Source organism: Cololabis saira, chromosome 4 (genome assembly GCF_033807715.1).
Source record: "Cololabis saira isolate AMF1-May2022 chromosome 4, fColSai1.1, whole genome shotgun sequence".
Lineage (NCBI taxonomy): Eukaryota > Metazoa > Chordata > Actinopteri > Beloniformes > Belonidae > Cololabis > Cololabis saira.
The window spans coordinates 6,991,705-7,012,326 of NC_084590.1; the positions used below are offsets into that span (position 1 = coordinate 6,991,705).

A 20,622-nucleotide genomic window follows, 5' to 3' on the forward strand; every position below is an offset into this window, starting at 1 on the left:
ATGATCACCTCTTTTTTAAACCCAGGGGATGGACACCTTCATCCCCAGCTCTCTGACAGAATCAGCCTCTATCCAAGCTCTTTAATCCAGCTCTTCATTTTCCACCTAAATACTCTAACCTCAGGTCCCACCACTGTCCCATTGGAGTCTCACCTGGGTTCCAGCTGTGCTGTTGCAGCATGTTTTTTTTTATTCAGTCCGCAAATGATGACGAAAAGCATTCTGGGAAATTTTTCTGGCCCTAGATCAGCTAGGGTGCATCTGAAAACCCTCGATCCGTAGGGACAGATTCATAGCCATTACCCTCGTTTTCTCCACTACCCCTAGGTGAAAAGAGGAATCGGGACACCACTACCCTCACGGGAACGTAGTGCTGGGCGGTATGACCAAAAATTTATATCACGGTATTTTTCCAAATCATATCGGTTTCACGGTATATCACGGCATTTTTTTTTCATGCACAACTGGGTGTTAACCACATTTTCTAATGATTTGGAAAGGAATTGCTGCAGTAAATTGGCTTAGAATGGCCTATTTTACTGTCATGAGGAGGAAATATTGTAGAAAATCATTAATGTCCGCACTAGTATAAATAAATTTGATTTAGGCATGCTTTTCAAAGAAAAAAATCTTTTACAAAATTACAAGGTAGAAAATATATATTGAACATAAAAAACTGAACATTTTTTAATTTCCCAGCATTATGTTGTATTGGTTCCACATCCTGGTGAATGTTAGGTAAAATTCTTATGTGGTTACTTTTTGGTTGGCCAACGATTTATGTTTGTGGTGCGCAACTGGTACGGGAGCGGCCAGTCTATTTCCTTATCCACCTTATTCCTGGAGCCTCTACTGTAGAAACTGCTGTGGGAGTAACTTCCGGTTAGCCGCCGGAAGTTCCGTAACGCCATTGACTAACCATGGCAGCTGAGCATGAACAGCGGTTTATTTTAAAGCAATTTGCTTTCAATCTAGCAGAGAAGTTACGGTTTTGTTTTCTGACATTTAATGTTTAACATGTTTATCAACCGTAGCATTTACTAAAATGTCCTTGTGGAGCTCGGGTACGTCGTTTTGTGGAGGAAAACCTGCATCATACTTTGTGGCTCGGATCCGACAGACTGCCGGAGGAGAGACGGGAATCCTCAGAGGATTGACAGGAATATCATGAGAATATCAGGTATGATTTCAGGTTAATGTCATGAGAATATCAGGTATGATTTCAGGTTAATGTCATGAGAATATCAGTTATGATTTCAGGTGTATGGAGGACACAGCATTGTAGTATTTGTCCGGTAATGACAACCTTTAGTATTATTTATTATTATTTTCTGTGCAGTTAAAATACAAAGTGTGTTTATGGCACGGACTGCAGGGCAGCATTAGAATAAAAATACAATAGTTTCACTACAGACATGTTGATAAGAAAAAAGTTTTTTGTTAATTAAATTTTAAATCTTAGCTGTGATCAGTACTCGAGTTGTAAAAAAGAAATCAGGGGGGATGGTGGATTTTATCATATGGGGATAGATAATTTTTGCTGATTACAAATAATATAATATATTACAAATAATAGCACTGACCAAAAAACCTGCAGAAATACTGCAGGAATGACATAGCAGCAGTTAAATGCAGCCTTCTGTAAGCTTTAAATATCCACTGGGCTTACATCAAATACATCAAAACACAACAATAAAAAACACTTTTCTGAACTTATCAATATGACTCTGTCCTTCACAGGATAAGTAAAATGGATCACTGCAAAAACTCAAAATCTTAACAACAATATTTGTCTTATTTCTAGTTAAAATGTCTCATTTTAATAAAAAAATCTCATTACACTTAAAACAAGACTCATCCCTGGAAAAAACAACAATTTTCACCTGTTTCAAGTAGATTTTCACTTAAAATAAGTAGAAAAATCTGCCAGTGCAACAAGATTTTTTTTCTTGTAATAAGAAGATAAATCTTGTCCCACTGGCAGATTTTCTTACTTATTTCAAGTGAAAATTTACCTGAAACAGGTGAAAATTGTCACATTTTTGTGGTGATGACTCTAACCAGAATGTTAAATGTTAATGTTGAAATAGCAGTAAAACCACATTCATTGATGAAATGACACAAGGGATGGAAAGGGGGGGTGGCAGTTTTACAGGGGGGATGATTTGGACCGTTTTTATTTCAGGGTGGGGATGCCATCCCCCCTCATCCCCCCTCAACTCCAGTACTGGCTGTGATAATGTACCGGTTTTTTCCTAAACTTCTGGAGGGCTTAGGTGATGTGGTTGCAGGTTGGGGGTTGTGGGTCTTCCCCCAGGTACATTTGATGAGGGGGCTGGGGGTGTTATAGTGGTAGGGAAAACCCTAATGTATCATATCTTATCTTAATAATTGTGTACTGTATTGCTCCCTCAGATGAGCCTGACCAGATGGATCAGAAGGAGGAGCTGTGATCAACACCAAAGCTTCCTGTGATGCCCAAACACAGTGGTCAGACCCAGGGATGGAGGACCACACCTATTCTATTATTTACGTGCTGGAGATGAGGTGATGGGTGACTGTGGTTTCACAGTTAGAGACTTGCTGGAGGAGCGTAGGGGGAAGCTGATCATTCCAGCATTCACACGCAAAGGATGCCAGCTGACCAGTGAGGAGGCCACTCACACACGCCGCATTGCTCATGCCCGCATTCATGTTGAATAAGGCACCTGGAGATGTACAAGATTCTTTCTCAAACAAGACCAAATTAACTTTGTGCCCAAAATTGACAAAATGCTCAAGATCTGTGCTGGTTTAGTGAATTTAAGAGCTGAGTTTATTTCAAGTGAAAAGTGAGAAGACATTTAATATTGCACTTAAACATACTTGCATATTTCATTCATTTAACATTTTCTGAAAACAATTGAGGTTCAGTTAAACTTACAGTATCTTTAACACATAACTCTCAACAGGTTAAGTGCTGTATGTAGTTTGTAGAGCTGCACTTACATATTTCATTCATTTAACATTTTCTGAAAACAACTGAGGTCCAGCTGCAATTGTTATTTTTTTTGAGGAAATAAAAGTTCAAATAGTCCTCCGACAGTAAACTGAATCTCTCTCACTTAAGACACAAATGTAATGTGCTTTTGTTAAACAATATTTTTGTGTTAAAATGTTTTGATTCATGTCCCTATATTGTATGTCCTAATATGTCAGGAGGGGATCTTTCAGGTTCTGTTTTTAATAAAACTGAAAACAAAAATGAAGTCTGTTGTACTGTTTTCCTCCTAGCTTTATACAGAGAGGCAGAGCTGAATCTTCTTTGCAACAAATTCATCTACAAATGTTGGAAGTATGTGAAAGTTCTGGAGGTGTTTCATGTGTGTATCTGAAGTCTTTGTCAAATGAAATTTGTAACTCCAGGTGCTCAGTTGGTGTCCAGATAAGCAGCTTGCAGCCCCAGGCACATCACTGCCAGCTGGACCTGAAAGAATAAATATAAAAGATGGCTTACAGTTTGTCTTAATGAAGGTTCACAAGTAGCCTACCTGTCACATTAGTTCATAGATTATAAGCAGTACTCGAGTTGTAAAAAAAAAAATCAGGGGGGATGGTGGATTTTATCATATGGGGACAGATAATTTGTGCTGATTACAAATAATATAATATATTACAAATAATAGCACTGACCAAAACACTTGCAGAAATACTGCAGGAATGACATAGCAGCAGTTAAATGCAGCCTTCTGTAAGCTTTAAATATCCACTGGGCTTACATCAAATACATCAAAACACAACAATAAAAAACACTTTTCTGAACTTATCAATATGACTCTGTCCTTCACAGGATAAGTCAAATGGATCACTGCAAAAACTCACAATCTTAACAAGAATATTTGTCTTATTTCTAGTTAAAATGTCTCATTTTAGTAAAAAAAAATCTCATTACATTTAAAACAAGACTCATCACTGGAAAAAACAACAATTTTCACCTGTTTCAAGTAGATTTTCACTTGAAATAAGTAAAAAAAATCTGCCAGTGGAACAAGATGTTATTGCTTGTAATGAGAAGATAAATCTTGTCCCACTGGCAGATTTTTCTACTTATTTCAGGTGAAAATTGTCAAATGTTATTTTTCTGGTGATGACTCTAAATGTTGAAATAGCAGTAAAACCACATTCATTAATGAAATGACATAAGGGATGGAAAGGGGGGATGATTTGGACCGTTTTTATTTCTCATCTCGAGTACTGATAAGTAACAATATTTACCCACCTGGAGGAGTATCCACTTTGCCCATTGGGAAGAATGAGATACTTCTCATCTTCTAAGCATTTCTTCACTTCTTCAGGTCGTCCTCCCATCCCTCAACAGCAGGAGGCAGCGGTAAGATGATATTGTCCCGTTTGAGCTGTGACAGGTGGTGTTTCCACATGTTTTATATCCCCAACGCTCAGAGAAAGAGGGTTAACGCGTTCACTCAGCATGTAAACAAACGCGGTTCTGGCAGCACCGGAAGGAGCTCCCACAATTCGCGCAAAGCCTCATGGGGCGTAGGAATAAGGTGGATATAACAACGCCGTTATTAATTGTTCGTTTTTTTTCCCACTTATTCCACCGAACACCGAAAGTGTTTTTTTGCCATTTTCGGCCGAACAATTTCGGTTACCGAACAATCGGTGCATCACTACTGCTAAACAGTCCCCTCACAAACAGTGTCCAGCGGCGTTCCCAACGTTGTGTACGCTACTGTACATACTCACTGGTATTACGGCATATGAAAAATTCATATCATAAGAAAAATTAAAGCTGCAAGCAGCGATGAACGGGCCCTCACACTCACGGCCACCGCCCCCCATAAGCATATCAGACATGACACCACCCACGACTTCCTATGTCAAACCATTCAAAAGTTATAGCAAAAAAAGGGACAACCAATCAGAAGAAGGGGCGGGGCTAATTCAAGCCAATGAAGGTCAAGGACTCCATACAGAGTCTGATGACACCAACCACGACTCTCTATGTTAAACCATTCAAAAGTTATAGCAGGAAATAGGGACAACCAATCAAAAGAAGGGGCGGGGCTAATTTTCACTAATTATGGTCAAGGACTCAATGCCGAGTCCCATGACACCACCCACGACTCTTTATGTCAAGCCATTCAAAAGTTATGGCAGAGAAAAGTATTCTAGGGGGCGCTGTTGAGCCGTTAGGCCACGCCCATTAATGCAAACCATGAAATATCAAATTTATCGCCAAGCCTGGCTTGCATGCAAAATTTGATGACTTTTGGAGAACTATCAAATATGGACCAATCAGATGAAGGGGGGTGCGCTTTTTGGCGTCTAGCGTCGCCACGGTAACACTTTTGAAAGAGAAAAGTAATGCGTGTAGTCTTAGGGTGGAGACGCACATTTTGATGTATAACACACCTGGGTGCACGTTACGGTTTGGGCGGTATTAATTGCCGAAGGAATGGCATAAATTGCGCCAAAATTACACAATTAATTCAAAATGGCAACATCCTGTTCGGTTTCGGCCATGGCGCCAAGAGACTTTTCTTTAAGTTGCGACATGATACAGGTGTGTACCGATTTTCGTGCATGTACGTCAAACCGTATTGTGGGGCTTGAGGCACAAAGTTTTCCGGGGGGCGCTATTGAGCCATTTTGCCACGCCCATTAATGCAAACCATGAAATATCAAATTTATCGCCAGGCCTGGCTTGCATGCCAAATTTGGTGCCTTTTAAGATCTAAGATCTTATCTAAGAGATAAGATCTGCAAATATCTCCCTGTAAGATCACCGACTGTAGTTACAGAAGACGCTGTGGCTAAAAGTCTCTCTAAATTGAGGCCAAACAAGGCCACTGGCCCAGATGGTCTGCGTGCCCGTTTACTCAAAGACTGTGCTCCCCAGCTAAAAGGAGTCCTCACTAGGTTGTTTAACTTCCTCTTAGTCACAGGAACACCAAAATCTTGGAAATTTTCAATAATAAGACCCATACCAAAAAAGCCAGGTGCAAGCAAGCCTGAAGATTTCCGGCCAATTGCTATAACCTCCATTCTGTGTAAAACCATGGAGAGAGTTTTGGTTGATTCCCTGACCACCACAGTGGCTAGTGTATTAGATCCGCTTCAGTTCGCTTATAAAAGTGACAGAGGTACAGATGATGCTGTGCTGACTCTGCTAGATTCAGTCTCAAAGCAGCTTGCACTTCCTAAAGGATATGCCAGGGTCCTATTTGTAGACTTCAGTGCAGCCTTTAATTCTATGAAGCTACATATTCTCCTGAAAAGGCTGGCTGATCTAAATATTGATAAAGGGCTGATTCTTTGGATCAGAGATTTTCTTTCCTGCCGCCCTCAAAGGGTCTGTGTAAATGGCTCTCAGTCAGAAGTGCTTACTATAAGCACTGGGTGCCCACAAGGCAGTGTTCTTTCACCCTTGCTTTTTTCTCTTTTTACTAATGAATTTGCACTAAATGAAAGGAACTTTAAATTGATCAAATACGCAGACGACATGGCCTTAGTTGGTCTGCTGCAGAGAACAGATCCCTCTGGTGAGGCTTTCTATCTTAGCCATATTAATGCCCTTGAAGCTTGGTGTCAAAAAAGCCAGCTAGTGATCAATGTGTCCAAAACAAAGGAGCTGCTTCTTTGCACTAAGCAGGATCTGACATTGAAGCCAGTTACACTGCATGGTCAACCTGTTGAAACAGTGGAAACTTTTAAATATCTTGGCACAGTTCTTGATTGTCAGGTGAGTTTTATTGAAAACACAGTTTTTATTTTTAAGAAATGCTCTCAGAGACTCAATCTCCTTAGAAGATTGAGCTGTCTTGGTGTTAGCCCAAAAATCTTGGAGCTTGTGTACACCACACACATTGAGAGTGTCCTAACTTTTCATATCTCTGCTTGGTTTGGTCACTTGAACGTTAAGTGCAAGAACAAACTAAACAGGATTGTGACAATGGCGAGCAAAATTGTGGGAAAACCCCTTAAGCCACTTAGCCACCTTTACAGTGAAAGGACAAGGAGAAAGGCCGGGAGAATTGTGGCAGACAGCTCTCATCCTCTTTCTAGACACTTTGAACTTATGAAGTCTGGGAGGCGCTACAGAGTTCCTCTGGCCAAAGGCGCCTTCAGAAAATCTTTTATTCCCAATGCAATCAGTTTTCTTAACTCTAAAAAGTGACCAATCCACAGACTCTGATGAACTGTATCATTTCTACTTTTTATTTCTATTTTTATTCTTATTTATCTTTTTACTTATATGTTAATTGTACCTCTGTTGTTCTTATGTAATCATGTATGTATGTTGTTGTCCTAGAGCTGTCTGTTTTTTAGAGATGTTTGTTTTTTGGTGAGCCAAAGACAATTTTCCACCCCTGGTGGACAATAAAGATGTATTCTATTCTATTCTATTCTATTCTATTTTGGGGAACTATCAAATATGGACCAATCAGATGAAGGGGGGGGGCGTGCTTTTTGGCGTCTAGCGTCGCCACGGTAACACTTTTGAAAGAGAAAAGTAATGCACGTAGTCGCAGGATGGAGACGCATATTTTGATGTATAACACACCTGGGTGCATGTTACGGTTCGGGCCGTATTAATTCTCGAAGGAATGGCATATATTGCTCCAAAATTACGTGATTAATTCAGAATGTTCAAAATGGCCGACTTCCTGTTCGGTTTCGGCCATGGCGCCAAGAGACTTTTCTTTAAGTTGCGACATGATACAGGTGTGTAGCGATTTTTGTTCATGTACGTCAAACCGTATTATGGGGCTTGAGGCACAAAGTTTTTTCTGTCTGAACCAATCAGATGAAGGGTGGGCACGCTTTTTGGCGTCTAGCGTCGCCACAGTAACGCTTTTGAAAGAGAAAAGTAATGCGTGGTGTCGGAGGATGGAGACGCACATTTTGATGTATAACACACTTGGGGGGACGCTACAGTTCGGGCCGTATTAACTGCCGAAGGAATGGCATGAATTTCGCCAAAATGACACGATTCATTCAAAATGGCCGACATCCTGTTCGGTTTCGTGCATGACTCCAAGAGACTTTTCTTTAAGTTGTGCCATGATACAGGTGTGTACCGATTTTCGTGCATGTACGTCAAACCGTATCGTGGGGCTTGAGGCACAAAGTTTTCCAGGGGGCGCTGTTGAGCCATTTTGCCACGCCCATTAATGTAAACCATTAAATATCAAATTTTTCGCCAGGCCTGGTTTGCGTGCAAAATTTGGTGACTTTTTGGGCACGTTTAGGGGGGCAAAAAGGCCCTCCTTTCGTCAGAAGAAAAAAGAAAGAAAAAAAATTCCTACAGATACAATAGGGCCTTCGCACTGAAGGTGCTCGGGCCCTAATAAACACCGGTATTCGGTATGAACCGGTATACCGCCCAGCACTACGGGAACGCGCAAAATTTAGGGGTAGGGCTGAAAAGTAGGGGTAGGGGTTAACATGTATTCAACTGTGATGTGCTTGACAACTAGCTACCCAGCGACTTATCCTCTGCACAACATCCCTGCGCGGTCTGTGGTTAAAGCGTTAACCCATTTCATTTGCTTTTTTGCTATTCCACAGTTTATTCAGAGTGACCAGGGCACATCTTGACTCGGCTTCATGTGAAACAGGTCGACCCCTTATCATCCGGAAAATCAAAGGGCTTGAACGGTTTCATCAGATTCTGAAATCCTTGCTGAGGGCGTATCGCACAAAGCCGGCTGAGATGGGGAAGAAGGGTTGCCTTGGTTGATGCTAGCCGCACGGGAAGTCCCTCAAGCCGGTACCGGGTTGAGTCCAAATGAGTGGTATGTGCCCCATTGGCAGTTTTGGTTTTATGTTATGGTCTTAGGGCCCGATTTACTAAGATCCTAAATAAAGAGTACTAAATTGCGTGTGCACTGAAAAAGTTTGCGCGTGCAGTTGTTGCGTGGTTTGCGGGTGATCAACTAAGATTGCGTGCGCAATTGATAACAGGTGCAAACCGCAGTATTTAAATGAGGTGTTGCGCGTCTTACGTTTGCGCCATGGAGAGTCTGGATGGAAAGCACAGTCACAAGTCACAAGCGCAAAATGAAATTGAACGAGTTGGAGTTAGAGATATTAGTGGAAGAGGCAAATAAATACATTCATGAACTACAGCAAAGAAATTTAAACATTACCAAAAGAAACGCAATATCGGAGAAAAGCTGCGATAGAATAAATGCAGTTGGTAACACAAAAAACAGAAAAACGTCTGGTTTTTCATATTTCAATTTTAGGCACAGATCAAAAATACGAAATAGAAAAACGGGCCACAGGACCGAATTTGATTTTAATATTGAATTGGTCGGGTTTGCGTGAGCCGGCGGTGCTCGGCATGATCTGAGGAGAAAAAGACACTTCAGACACAGAGCTGGAAAGCGCTTTTATTCATCTATTTAGGAGTTAAGTTTTTATTCAGATGTCCACAGTATATTGCAAATATTATATATTATATAGCAAACACTGACAGTAAATGTGTGACAGACGGGACCATCATATGGCCGAAAGAAGAGAAGTGTTCAGAACAGCGCACAGCGCACACTACAGGCTGATTTATGGTTCCGCGTCACACCAACGCAGAACCGACGGAGTAGGCTAAACGCGGCGACGCACCCCGCCCGCGACCCTACGCGTCGGCTACGCCGTCGATTTAACGCGGAACCATAATTCAGGCGAAGCTGCAGTCTCTGCGCTGATCCTGACACAGCGGGACGGAGCAGATTTGGTCATGATGTTTAACCTGTGTTTTGTGATTAATAAGCACGGGTTTTAATTAAATGTAATTTACGAAGGATGATTTCACGTTCAATAAGATAAGTAATCAATAAAATACAAAGTTTTGGCACAAAGGCTTGGCCTGCTTGTGGGCGAGTGGAGGGGGGCACAATAAAATAAGGTGGCAAAGATATAAGGCGAAGAACTAAAGAAAAAGTGGCCTTTAATAAAACTTGTGCAACCATTTTTAAAATAGCATGCAGCAGAATAAAGACTCTCTCTCTGCGTATTCTTTGATTTTGGATGTCGCCTCCTTGCCACAATAACGGCAGCAGCAGATTAGCACCTTCCTTTCGAACGTATTAAATACAGACGCAATCACAATACGCGCAATTACTTTCAGGCTTGGTAAATCTAATTGCGCGTGGTAAATGGAGCAATTTGCATCTTCCCCTCCCAGTATTTAGCGCGTTCTGGCGGGTACGCCCCATATTGATTATTCATCAGGGCAAAAGTACTAACTGAATTGCGTGTGCAATTTTGCGCATTTCAGAGACGCAGTCCTCTTTGCACGCTGTTAGTAGATCAGCTGGCACTTTGGTTTGCGGGTGCTGTCAAGTTTGCACACGTTTTAACACACGCAAACCTTTAGTAAATCGGGCCCTTAGAGTTTCTTATCTGTTTTAACCTCTGAAGGCACCAGAGATCAGCTCCTGGAACCTGACACACCTTTAAACCATGTGCGTTGTCACAGCTTTGAATGCTGGTGATAACTTGGAAAACTGAGGTGGGCAGCTCTTAAGAGTGACAAGCTTACCTGTACCTCTCTCAGGACAAGGGTCGAGGTTACAGGAGCGGTATTTGATGCGAACGCCGTAGCAGTATTTCCCTCCATTCTCGGGGGTTGGGTTGTTACACTCTCTCTTGGCCAGCTGAACCCCCCCACCACAAGTTCTGGAACAGTCTCCAAATGCTCCCCACTTCCCCCACCGTCCATCAACCTGAGACAGAAACAAAAACACTCAGTGTTTGATCGGCCCTCATGACGAGTGAGGACACAGTGTTCCATCTCCTCACCTTGATCTGCACCGTGGTGTTCTTGTCAACGCAGGCTCCTCGGTAGCAGACCTTGCCGTTGCCACAGCCTGTGCCGTCGGCCCAGGGGAAGTGACGGGTTTGACAGACCAGCTGCCCGCTGGCCTTGCCGGTGCACCACAGCTTGGAGCAGGGCTGCATGTAGGGGCAGGGCTTGGATCCGGTGCCGAAGGCGAGCTCGCACTGTCGGTGGAGGCTGTAGGTAGAGCCGGGCAGGTTATCATGGAGGGACAGCTGCTTCTGAGGCTGGTCCAACAGACAGTCACCTGCGGAGACCAACGGGCAGAGGAGGGTCAGGCCATGGCTGTGAAGGCCCTGACCTTTTCTAACGTAGCTGCGGATGAAAGCAACGACCTAAAGTTCTTCAGTTGAACTTCTTTTCAGTTTTTCAATGTGAAACTTTTCAGTCCACCTTGTCATCAGCTGATGGAAGCACCTCCATCAAATCTAAACCAGAGTCCCCGAGTGCCGTTGTGCTGCATATTTAAGATGTTTCCGTGCTTTAACACACTGGTTCAGACAAAGATGAGATGCTGACACGACCAGTAATTATAATCCGGTGTGAGGTCAACCAGATCAACATCTAGACAGTAAAGAAGATAACCAGCCAACACAAGTACATGTGGTTGCTCAGGGATGTTTACCCTGTTTTATCCATCTTTCAGCCATCAGCATGAAGTCAAACGGTGACGTTCCAACTCCAGGTCCCTCTACTGACCAATAGGATCTGTATCCAGACCTGCAGTTCCTCTACTGACCACTAAAGGTTTGAATCCAGACCCTAGTGGTCAGTGGACCACTAGGGTCTGGAAGTGGACCTGCAGTTCCTCTACAGGCCGCTAGGGTCCAGATCCAGACACATCATTGAGTCCATCTCTACAGACCTTCAGGTTAAAATGATCAACTTTAATCAACATTTTTACAGTCTGGAACATAGTTAAGTTGAATTAAATGAAACTCAAGTTCCCAGCTGGATCACAATGTGTGTGTGTGTGTGTGTGTGTGTGTGTGTGTGTGTGTGTGTGTGTGTGTGTGTGTGTGTGTGTGTGTGTGTGTGTGTGTGTGTGTGTGTGTGTGTGTGTGTGTGTGTGTGTTGGGGGGGGGGGGTCACTACGGTTTGTGGCGGGCTGGCCCCCTGCTCAGCTGGGCTTCTGCCTTTCACCAAATGACAACCTGGTCCGTGTAGCGACTACAGAACCGGGTCGTGTTAGCAACGTGTAGGTTCAGATAGCTCCCAGCTGAGAGGGATAATGAGGTCTCAACAGAACCAGTCATCCGTGCCAGTCAGGAAACATCCAGGAAGTGTTTACGAACCGTGACCTCTGTCCAGGAACTCGGTAATGATGGCTGCACTGCACACGGACCAGGGCCGGCTCCTGTCGATCTGGATCAGCGTGGGGGACATCATGTGGTTGTCCTTGAGTTTCCCAAACACCTCCTCGCACGCCTTTACGTTGTCGTGGGGCATGTTGAAGACGTGGCCTGTGGGGCAGGGTGGGAAAGAACACAGCAGGGTCACGTAAGTCTTCCTGGATAAGTTGAGGCGGCGATGGATGAAGAGGCAGGGATGCAGACCTGATCCAGCTCCGGCAGGAGCTTCCTGTCTGACGAAGAACATTCCCCAAACGACAAGAACAGATAAACACAACACAAGAAATCACATTCAGCCATGAAGTCAGGGGGTGGGGTGTAAATGGGATAAATGCACCCTGACGTTTGTTCACCGCCGAGCCACGCGGCCACCATACATATGTGATGGGAGTTGTCCTCAAGAGCTTAGCGACCTCCTGCAATGGGATGGTCGATGGAGTTTCATCACTGCTGGATATTCCAGGGGCATGCTGGGTAAAAACCTCCAACGCTCTGCTGATTCCATGGTCGAAAGGTTCTGGCTTTAATGGACTAGAACTGCTTCCTCGGGTTTCCTCGGCTGAGCAGCTGCATGCATCTCTCACATCACCAAGTCCACCAGCAATCACCTGCTGTGTTTGAGGGTCAGATCGGGGTGGCAGTAGCTCAGGTGGTAGAGCGGGTCTTCCAATGATCGGCGAATGAATGAATGGTCGGCGGTTCGAATCCCGCTCTGTCCCAGTTTGCTGTCGTAGTGTCCTTGGGCAAGACACCTTACCCACCTTGCCCCCGTGTGAATGTGTGTGAATGTGTATGAATGATGGTGGTGGTCGGAGGGGCCGTTTGGCGAGATATGGCAGCCACGCTTCTGTCAGTCTGCCCCAGGGCAGCTGTGGCAACAAACATAGCTACCACCACCAGTGAGTGTGTATGAATGAATAATGATCTCTGTAAAGCGCTCTGGGTGTCTTGAAGGGCGCTATATAAATCCAAGTCATTATTATTATTAGATGTGAGTATGGGTCTGGAGGATGCTGGGAGAAGGTTACTGTCTGACTGTGGGTCCAACTTCGACGTTTGGAGGTATGGTTGCACAAAGCAGCGACCGTGAAGACCAGGGGCCTCATTTATAAAGCTTGCGTGCGCACAAAACAGGGCTTGAAAGATGCGCAAGCCACCTTCTACGCACAGGTTGGGATTTAAAAAAAAAAAAAACGGGAAAATGTGCGTATCTTTAGGCAAACTTTGATCCTAGCGCACAAACATTTTGAAGGTATGGGGAACTGGCGACGCAGACGTTGAGGTGGTGAAATGAAGCCAGATTCATGTCATACTGTTAATGTCATCACATATCAGACTTATAATATAATAGCGCTGATCGTGTCCCTCTGTTGTTGAAGCACAGCGTCAGTCATGACACGCTACTTCCAGCTGCGCCATGCGCTTGGATCGCTCTGGTGCTGCTGCTGCTGCAGCCGCGGTGCAGGACACACCGGGCCAGGAACCTCCTCGTCAACTGGAGAGTGACTAAGAACAGAAAAAATAAGTGCCGGGCCACTCTCCTCTTGGCCTCCACCTTCAGATCGCACCACTTCTTTTTTATTTCTGCCGCAGATCTGTCCGTGCCACTCACGGCGTTTAGCGCAGCAACGACGTGCTGCCACTCACTCGCTTTCTTTTTGTTAGTGATGCGACTACTGTGACCACCAAATAATGTGGTTTTCCTGCCTCCACCTCATCCACAACATCTCGATCTCGGTCTCCGTGAAATTTAGTGGCACGGTGGCTCGACACGTCTCATTCATCCTGACGCGCAGAGAAACAGGCTGCAGGTGGCGCTGCGCATGCTCAGCAGGCTCATTCATATGCAAATACAGTCATCAAGTAGTTTGCATTGACCATTCATGGTATAAAGTGGGCGTTAAGAGGGCGGGATATGAGGCGAATTCACCTGCGTAACCTTCCATCTGGAATGTGATTTATAAAGCGAACATTGCGTGCAGATGTGCGTGCACACGGTTTTATAAATCCGGCTTTTGAGCGTACGTACACTTTTAGTATGAATCCTACACACTCTTTTATAAATGAGGCCCCTGGTCTGATGAGTTCAAGGTGGAAGAACTGGACTAGTCCACAGGGTTCTGACCTCCACCCTGTCAAGAACCTCTGGTGAACTGGAGAGCCAGACCTTCGGGTCCAACATCAGTGTCTGACCTCAAACTCCAGCAGAAACAGCCCAGCGTCTGCTGGAAACCAGAACCAGGGGCCTCATTTAAAATGGAGTGCGTAGGATTCATACTAAAAGTGCACGTACGCCCAAAAGCCGAAAATGGCGGGCGCAAAAAAAAATCTGGATCTATAAAACCGCGTGCACGCAGACTTCCACGCAATGTTCTCTTTATAAATCACAGTCCACCTGGAAAGCTGCGCAGCTGAATCCGCCCCATATCCCGCCCTCAACACGCCCATAAATCCATATGGATGAGCCTACTGAGCATGCGCAGTGGCTTCCTGCAGCCTGTTAGGGATGAATGCGTCAGAATGAATGAACGTGTCGAGCCACCGTGCCACTGAATTTCGCTGAGATCTGAGATCGAGATGTTGTGGATGATGTGGAGAGAGGACAGTGAAACGAGATTATTTGGTGGTCACAGTAAAAGTAGAAAAAGTATATAAATAGTATAAAATAAAGCGAGTGAGTGGCAGCATGTCGTTGCTGCCCGTTAGTGCCACGATTGCACGACGCAATTTCCACTGGGGGCAGGGGGGACATGTCCCCCCCACTTTTCAAAATGATGTATTTGTCCCCCCCACTTTTTACAGTTTCAAAACTAACGGTAGGCTCAGCAAATCATCAAGACACTCGGGACGGCGGCCCGGCAGCCCCCGCTCCCTCTCCTCCCTCCCGTCTCCCCTCAGAGCTGCTCTAGGCTGTTTTATGGTTCCGCGTTATACCAACGCAGAGCCTACGGCGTAGGGTACGCGGCGACGCGCACCTACGCCGGACCCTACGGCGTAGGCTCTGCGTTGGTGTGACGCAGAACCATAATTCCGGCTTAAAAGTAAACAACATGAGCGCACGTACCCGTGCATGACAGGCAGACACACACGGGGAGAAGGGACTATTTCTTTAATTTTTTTTTTTTTTTTAAACTTTATCCTTATGAACGCAATTGTTATATAGTCCAACTTTCCTTATTTTAATCAGAACACTTTCTTTTTTCCTCTTCGGCGTGGAGTAGTGGGCTCGAAGCGGCAGTCATCAAGCAAGCAAGCTTTATAGATGAAGCCCCAGCTCCGTACCAACGTCCCAGAAGACTCTTCAGAAACCTGCAAACGACCTCACAGGAGGTTTCTCCAGTCCGCCTGACTCCCAGGACGTTTCAGAGAAGGTTTCATTAATTCCTTTGGTGGACTTTCCTTTAAACGCTTAGACTTGGCTAAAATGTTTTGGCTTGCCTGAGAACATCTCGGAGGTATTTTGGTCCATTCCTCCTGACAGAACCGGTGGGTCTGAGTCACAAGCATCTCCTACCTGAGCACCACGGGGGTTGTATCTACTTGTGTATTATTGTTTGAGCAGACGGACGTGGGACCTTCAGACCTTTGGAAACTTTACCCAAGGATAGAGATGCACCGATTGATCGGCAACCGATCGGTATCGGCCAATAATGCCCTTATCGATTTTGATTGGCACTCTGAAAATAATAGTTTGCAAAGTGTGTGCAAAGGACATACCCTGAGGAGGAATGTTACAAAAGAATTTCAATACAACGAAGCTGAGAGGTCATTTGAAAGTTTCTCACACAGCGTATATTGAGTTTTCATAGTTGGCTGCTGCTAAGGCAGGGAAAGAAAAGGAGCAACGCCGCTAACTCACCTGTAACAGAGACCTAAAAACAACAGCAACAACAGCAAGAAAATAAAGAAATACATCCTAAGGTAATGAAGCCATACTTATATCTTGATCATCAGCTGCTTTTTGTTTTAGAAGACATCGGGTTTAAACGTGTCGTAGCTGCTTGAATCCGCGGTACGCACTCCCACATCGTAAATATTTCACTGATGAATGTCCGCAATTATACCAAACTATATACAGTACAAAGCCTCATGCAGGACAACAGTCGTGTCAATCGCTTCAAGAGTCATTTGGAGTTCTAGTGTGAAGAGTTTTGCTTCACTTACAAGAGTTTCCTCACACGCAGTGGATGCTATCGCTAAACCTTAGCAAACCTTGATAATTCATAATTAATTTTTTATTTTAAGATTTAATTCATTTTTCAGCAGGAAAACTAAGGTTTATAGTAAACAACTTTGATCAGCTCTAAGAGAGTGAAATATCTGCTGTTGTCCGTGTTAGTGTACTGCACATGTTGTGTTACACATTTATTATCACAAGAAAGCCTAAGCTACTAAGCTACACTTACTCTTTGTAACTGAGTCTAAATCATCTCTAAGAGTCTCTAGAGGGTGAAATATTGCTCATGCTTGAAATAAAACAGTTTATTCATGATACTTTCTCATCTCCTCATTTTTTTACCTAATAATACAATGTCAGTGTCATGTACATGAAACAACATTATTGACAAATGTATGGATTTCACGCTATGATTGGCGACAATATCGGGATCTGCAGATACTGGTTTTCGAGATCAGTGATCAGTAATTGGCCCTAAAACTCCTTATCGGTGTATCTCTACCCAAGGATGAGCCGGACTGGTGAAGCCCCCCCTTCTTTTCCTGATGCCTTGATGCCACGCCTAGAGGTGTGTCTTAGAATCCTCTGTGGAGGCTCCAGGTGTCTCAGATGACGTCAGTTGTCCTGTCAGAAGCGTCTAAAGCCAAAACATCATCAACCGTACACATCTGCATCCATGTAAACTCCTGATATGTGGACACTTTTTCACATTTAAAAGTGGGAATCCTGACTGACCACAAAATGAGAAGAGACAGCGTTAGTGTGAGACGTGAGGAGGAACCGTGGCCTCTGAACTGCTGATGCAGCGCTAGCTCTGCACCTATCTCGCTCCATGTCCACAGTAGCCCCAGCACACACCTGAAAGGCGTTGCAGAGAGCTATGTCGCCAGCACGGCATCTTACCCAGCTCATGAGCCGTTGTGAAAGCTGACGGTAGGCCATCGTCCTCAATGACAGAACAGCTCCTCTTTGGGTCGCACATGGTCCCGACATCGGCCATCCCCAGCGTGTCGCAAGTGGAGGCTCCACAGAGGTCCTGACGACACAGACAGACATGTTACCTACCCCCTCATTTGAGCTCAGAAGCTGCTCTTTGTGGTGGGGGTCACGTCTGACGGCCTCCGCCTCCACCGCCGGTCTTGGGTGGACCTTCACACACCAGCAGGTACAACCTGGCACGCTGCATCGCTCCAGTCAGCCTGCTGCTGATTAGCTCCAGTCTGGTTTTAAATCACTTCTAGATAACTTTCCTTAACTACTTCATCATCCTGAATTCCTTAATGTGTCCATATGGCCAGATTACGGCACTGATTCTTCTAAAGTGATTGGAGATTACTCTGAGAAACCCCCTGAGCTCAGAAGATCCCGGTCAACGACACGCTCGAACGCTCACATGAAGCTGCAGTTCTGACACAAACTAAACCTCAGCTGCATACAGATACGAGTCAAGTGGAACCCAGGATGAAACGGGCTTTAAAACGCAGATTTCATCCCAACGTTTGGGTCGATTCCCGCAAGAACGCAGGAAGAACTGCGGTTCCTCTGCCAACCAGTAGGCGCCGACTCCAACGGTGAGTCACCTGACACATTATTTCACATCATTACATGATTTCAAAGAAAACTGAGAGATTACCGTGTGGACAATATGTCCGGCTAACTGTAAGGGTGCTGCAGGAGACCTGGGTACCAGCAGTACCGGACAAACCTGGCCAAGTCTGGCTTGGCTTGTTGAGCCCTGTGATGTTAACTCTTACCTGACAAGCGTTCTAATCAAATCTGTCCAGATGTTGCCAACAACGTCAGAAAGAACCGTGAAAAAGACCTGGGTCTACAAGAGGTGGGCCGCTGGCAGTTGCCCGGCCTAGTTCACAAGAACTAAGAAGCTGGGTGGGCCGGTTCGTTCTTTTGGAAAGGTCCTGAGAAAGCGAAAGTGCCTAGGCCACCGAACCAAACGGAGGCGAGAGCCTTCAACAGGAAGTGAAAATATGAAAATAATGTCTTAAGGCTGAATTATGGTTCTGCGTTACGCCGTAGGGTACGCGGCTACGCGGGAGTCTCTCTGTAGCCTACGCCGTGGCCTGACGCGCACCTCCCAAAAAATGGAACTACGCGTCGAGGCGACGCAGACCCACCGCAGACCGAGAGGGCTGTCATTGGTCAGTGGTCTTTGATTCACTGTGAAAAGCTGGAAGCTAAACAAAGTATCAACTAGCGCTCTGAGGCGGTATTGCACCGCGACGGAATGGAGTGATGGAGAAGTCCGAAGGGTTCACGACAGCGTCACGGCAACAGCGTAGGCTCTGCGCTGGTTTAACGCAGAACCATAATTCAGGCTTTAGTCCACACCCTTCCAGGCCAACCCCAGACCGGTTCTTGTAGTCTCTCATTAAGGCTAACAGTACCAGAAGATTACTCTGTTAGCACGGTCCTGGCCCCTGAGCTGTGAGTAGAGACCTAAGTGGCTACAATCTGGACGGCTAAGTCTTACTGGACATCATTTAAAGGAGCATGAGGCTCCTTTTAAGAAATGAGACTCTCTAGCGCCACCCTTCGCCACGACGGCCGTCGGGGGTACTGCAGCCAACAGCGAAGCCGGCACGGGAGAACGGGGAGAACGCGCATGCAGCGTCATGTGACGTCACATCCGCAGGACAGCGCGAGAAATTCGGGCCCCGAATTGCAGCACATTTTGCGGCACACAGCCTGTTCAAGGCAACGGAGAGATACACTAGAGGGCTCATTCGTTTTGGTTTGGAACGCTTCATCTGACATTATTACTAGAAAACTTAAAATGTATACACATTTTTTTCATAAATCCTGCCTCAATCCTGCCTCATGATCCTTTAACCTGATGAGGGACATAAAATCCCCCTGGACACCAGTCAAGGATGAAAAGATCCTTGGAGACCAAAACTGAAAGGTCTGGATCTGGATCCAGACACTGGTGGTCAGCAGAGGAACCGCAGGTCTGGATCTGGATCCAGTGGTCCTTTGAAAGACTATCCTACATCTAAACTCCTCCTGTCCTTGTGAAGCGTCTGAGTCAAACATGCTGATGAACCTGTTGACCCAGTGTAACCGTGACGTTGGACCCGCCCTCCGGTCTTCACGACAGGAGACCGGTCCAGAGCTGCAGCTGTACTGGCGGTGCTCCACAAGGACAGCGACAGTCCTGAAGGTTCCTCGGCGCAATGGCCTTCATTCAGGAGTGTTTGAGCTTGTAAGGTGTATCAGACGGTAAACCAGAACTGAAGCGGACCTCGCGGGGGAACCGGCTGCGAGGACAGCCAGTAGTAACTAGCGTGAGAGAAGGCAGAAGCAGGTCTGGAGTCAGATTCACCAGGCGGGGTTCACATCTCCGGGTGAAGGCATCAGACCGCGATGTCACATCAGCACTGTGAAATGAGCGGATTGTCACTCACGCCCAGACAGCAAGGGACTTCAGGCGGGAACAACAGCAACTGAGACCACGTTAACAAAAACTGATATTTCCCCCTCTACGTTTTTTAAAAATACCATCATTTACAAGAACCACATAAATACGCCGTTAAGGTGCTATGAGCAGCCAAAACTACAGGGGGCAGTGTAACGAGAAGCTTCATGCTTCAAGCTTCATGCTAGACAATCAGAATCCTGGAAAAAAACATCAACAAATGACACGAGTAACTTCCAGTTACCGTATTTTTGCGACCATTAGGCGCAAATAAACGTCTTTTTTTTTAAATGTGCCGCGCGCCCAATGACGCAATGCGCCCAATGACGCGATGCGGCCATTGTATTATTGTAAAGGCTGATTTATGGTTCCGCGTTACACCGACGCAGAGCCTACGGCGTAGGGCAGGCGTCGACTTAACGCTGATCCATAAGGCGGACGTAGTAGGGACCACCATGAGAACGTTAAAGGGGGAAGGGGGGGCGCGTGAATTGCCCGGCGGCGGCTCCGTGGCGGGACACCTGGGGCGGATGGGGAGACTCGGCCACCCTACCGAGAAGGAGACGCTGCTCCCGGGGGGAGCTGCGCCGCAGAGTCGGGCCCGAAGGCCGAATGAACCACCGAGCGAGCGGCAGCCGACACGTCGGCGCTCCGTGTGTAGACAGCGCCCTTTTCGGTCAGTGCGCCGTATGTGTGTTTTAGATCCAAAAATGACACACAAAACTGAGGGTGCGCCTTTCCACACGACGCACCGAATGGTCGCGAAAATACGGTACTTCCAAGATGGAACGAGAGTCTTTCGTTTGGAGTGACA

General features: G+C 45.6%; 1 protein-coding gene across 1 annotated transcript in view; it reads right to left on the bottom strand.

Moving 5' to 3' along the window:
* LOC133441429 (A disintegrin and metalloproteinase with thrombospondin motifs 15-like) overlaps positions 1 to 20,622 on the bottom strand; it is a 39,496-nt gene that overhangs the window by 13,962 nt on the left and 4,912 nt on the right. Inside the window, exons 3-6 of the mRNA XM_061718709.1 lie at positions 17,279 to 17,411; positions 12,142 to 12,309; positions 10,810 to 11,093; positions 10,550 to 10,733 (exon numbers count right to left, since the gene is read on the bottom strand). Coding sequence (XP_061574693.1) covers positions 10,550 to 10,733; positions 10,810 to 11,093; positions 12,142 to 12,309; positions 17,279 to 17,411 — 769 coding nt within the window. The remainder of the gene's footprint in view (positions 1 to 10,549; positions 10,734 to 10,809; positions 11,094 to 12,141; positions 12,310 to 17,278; positions 17,412 to 20,622) is intronic.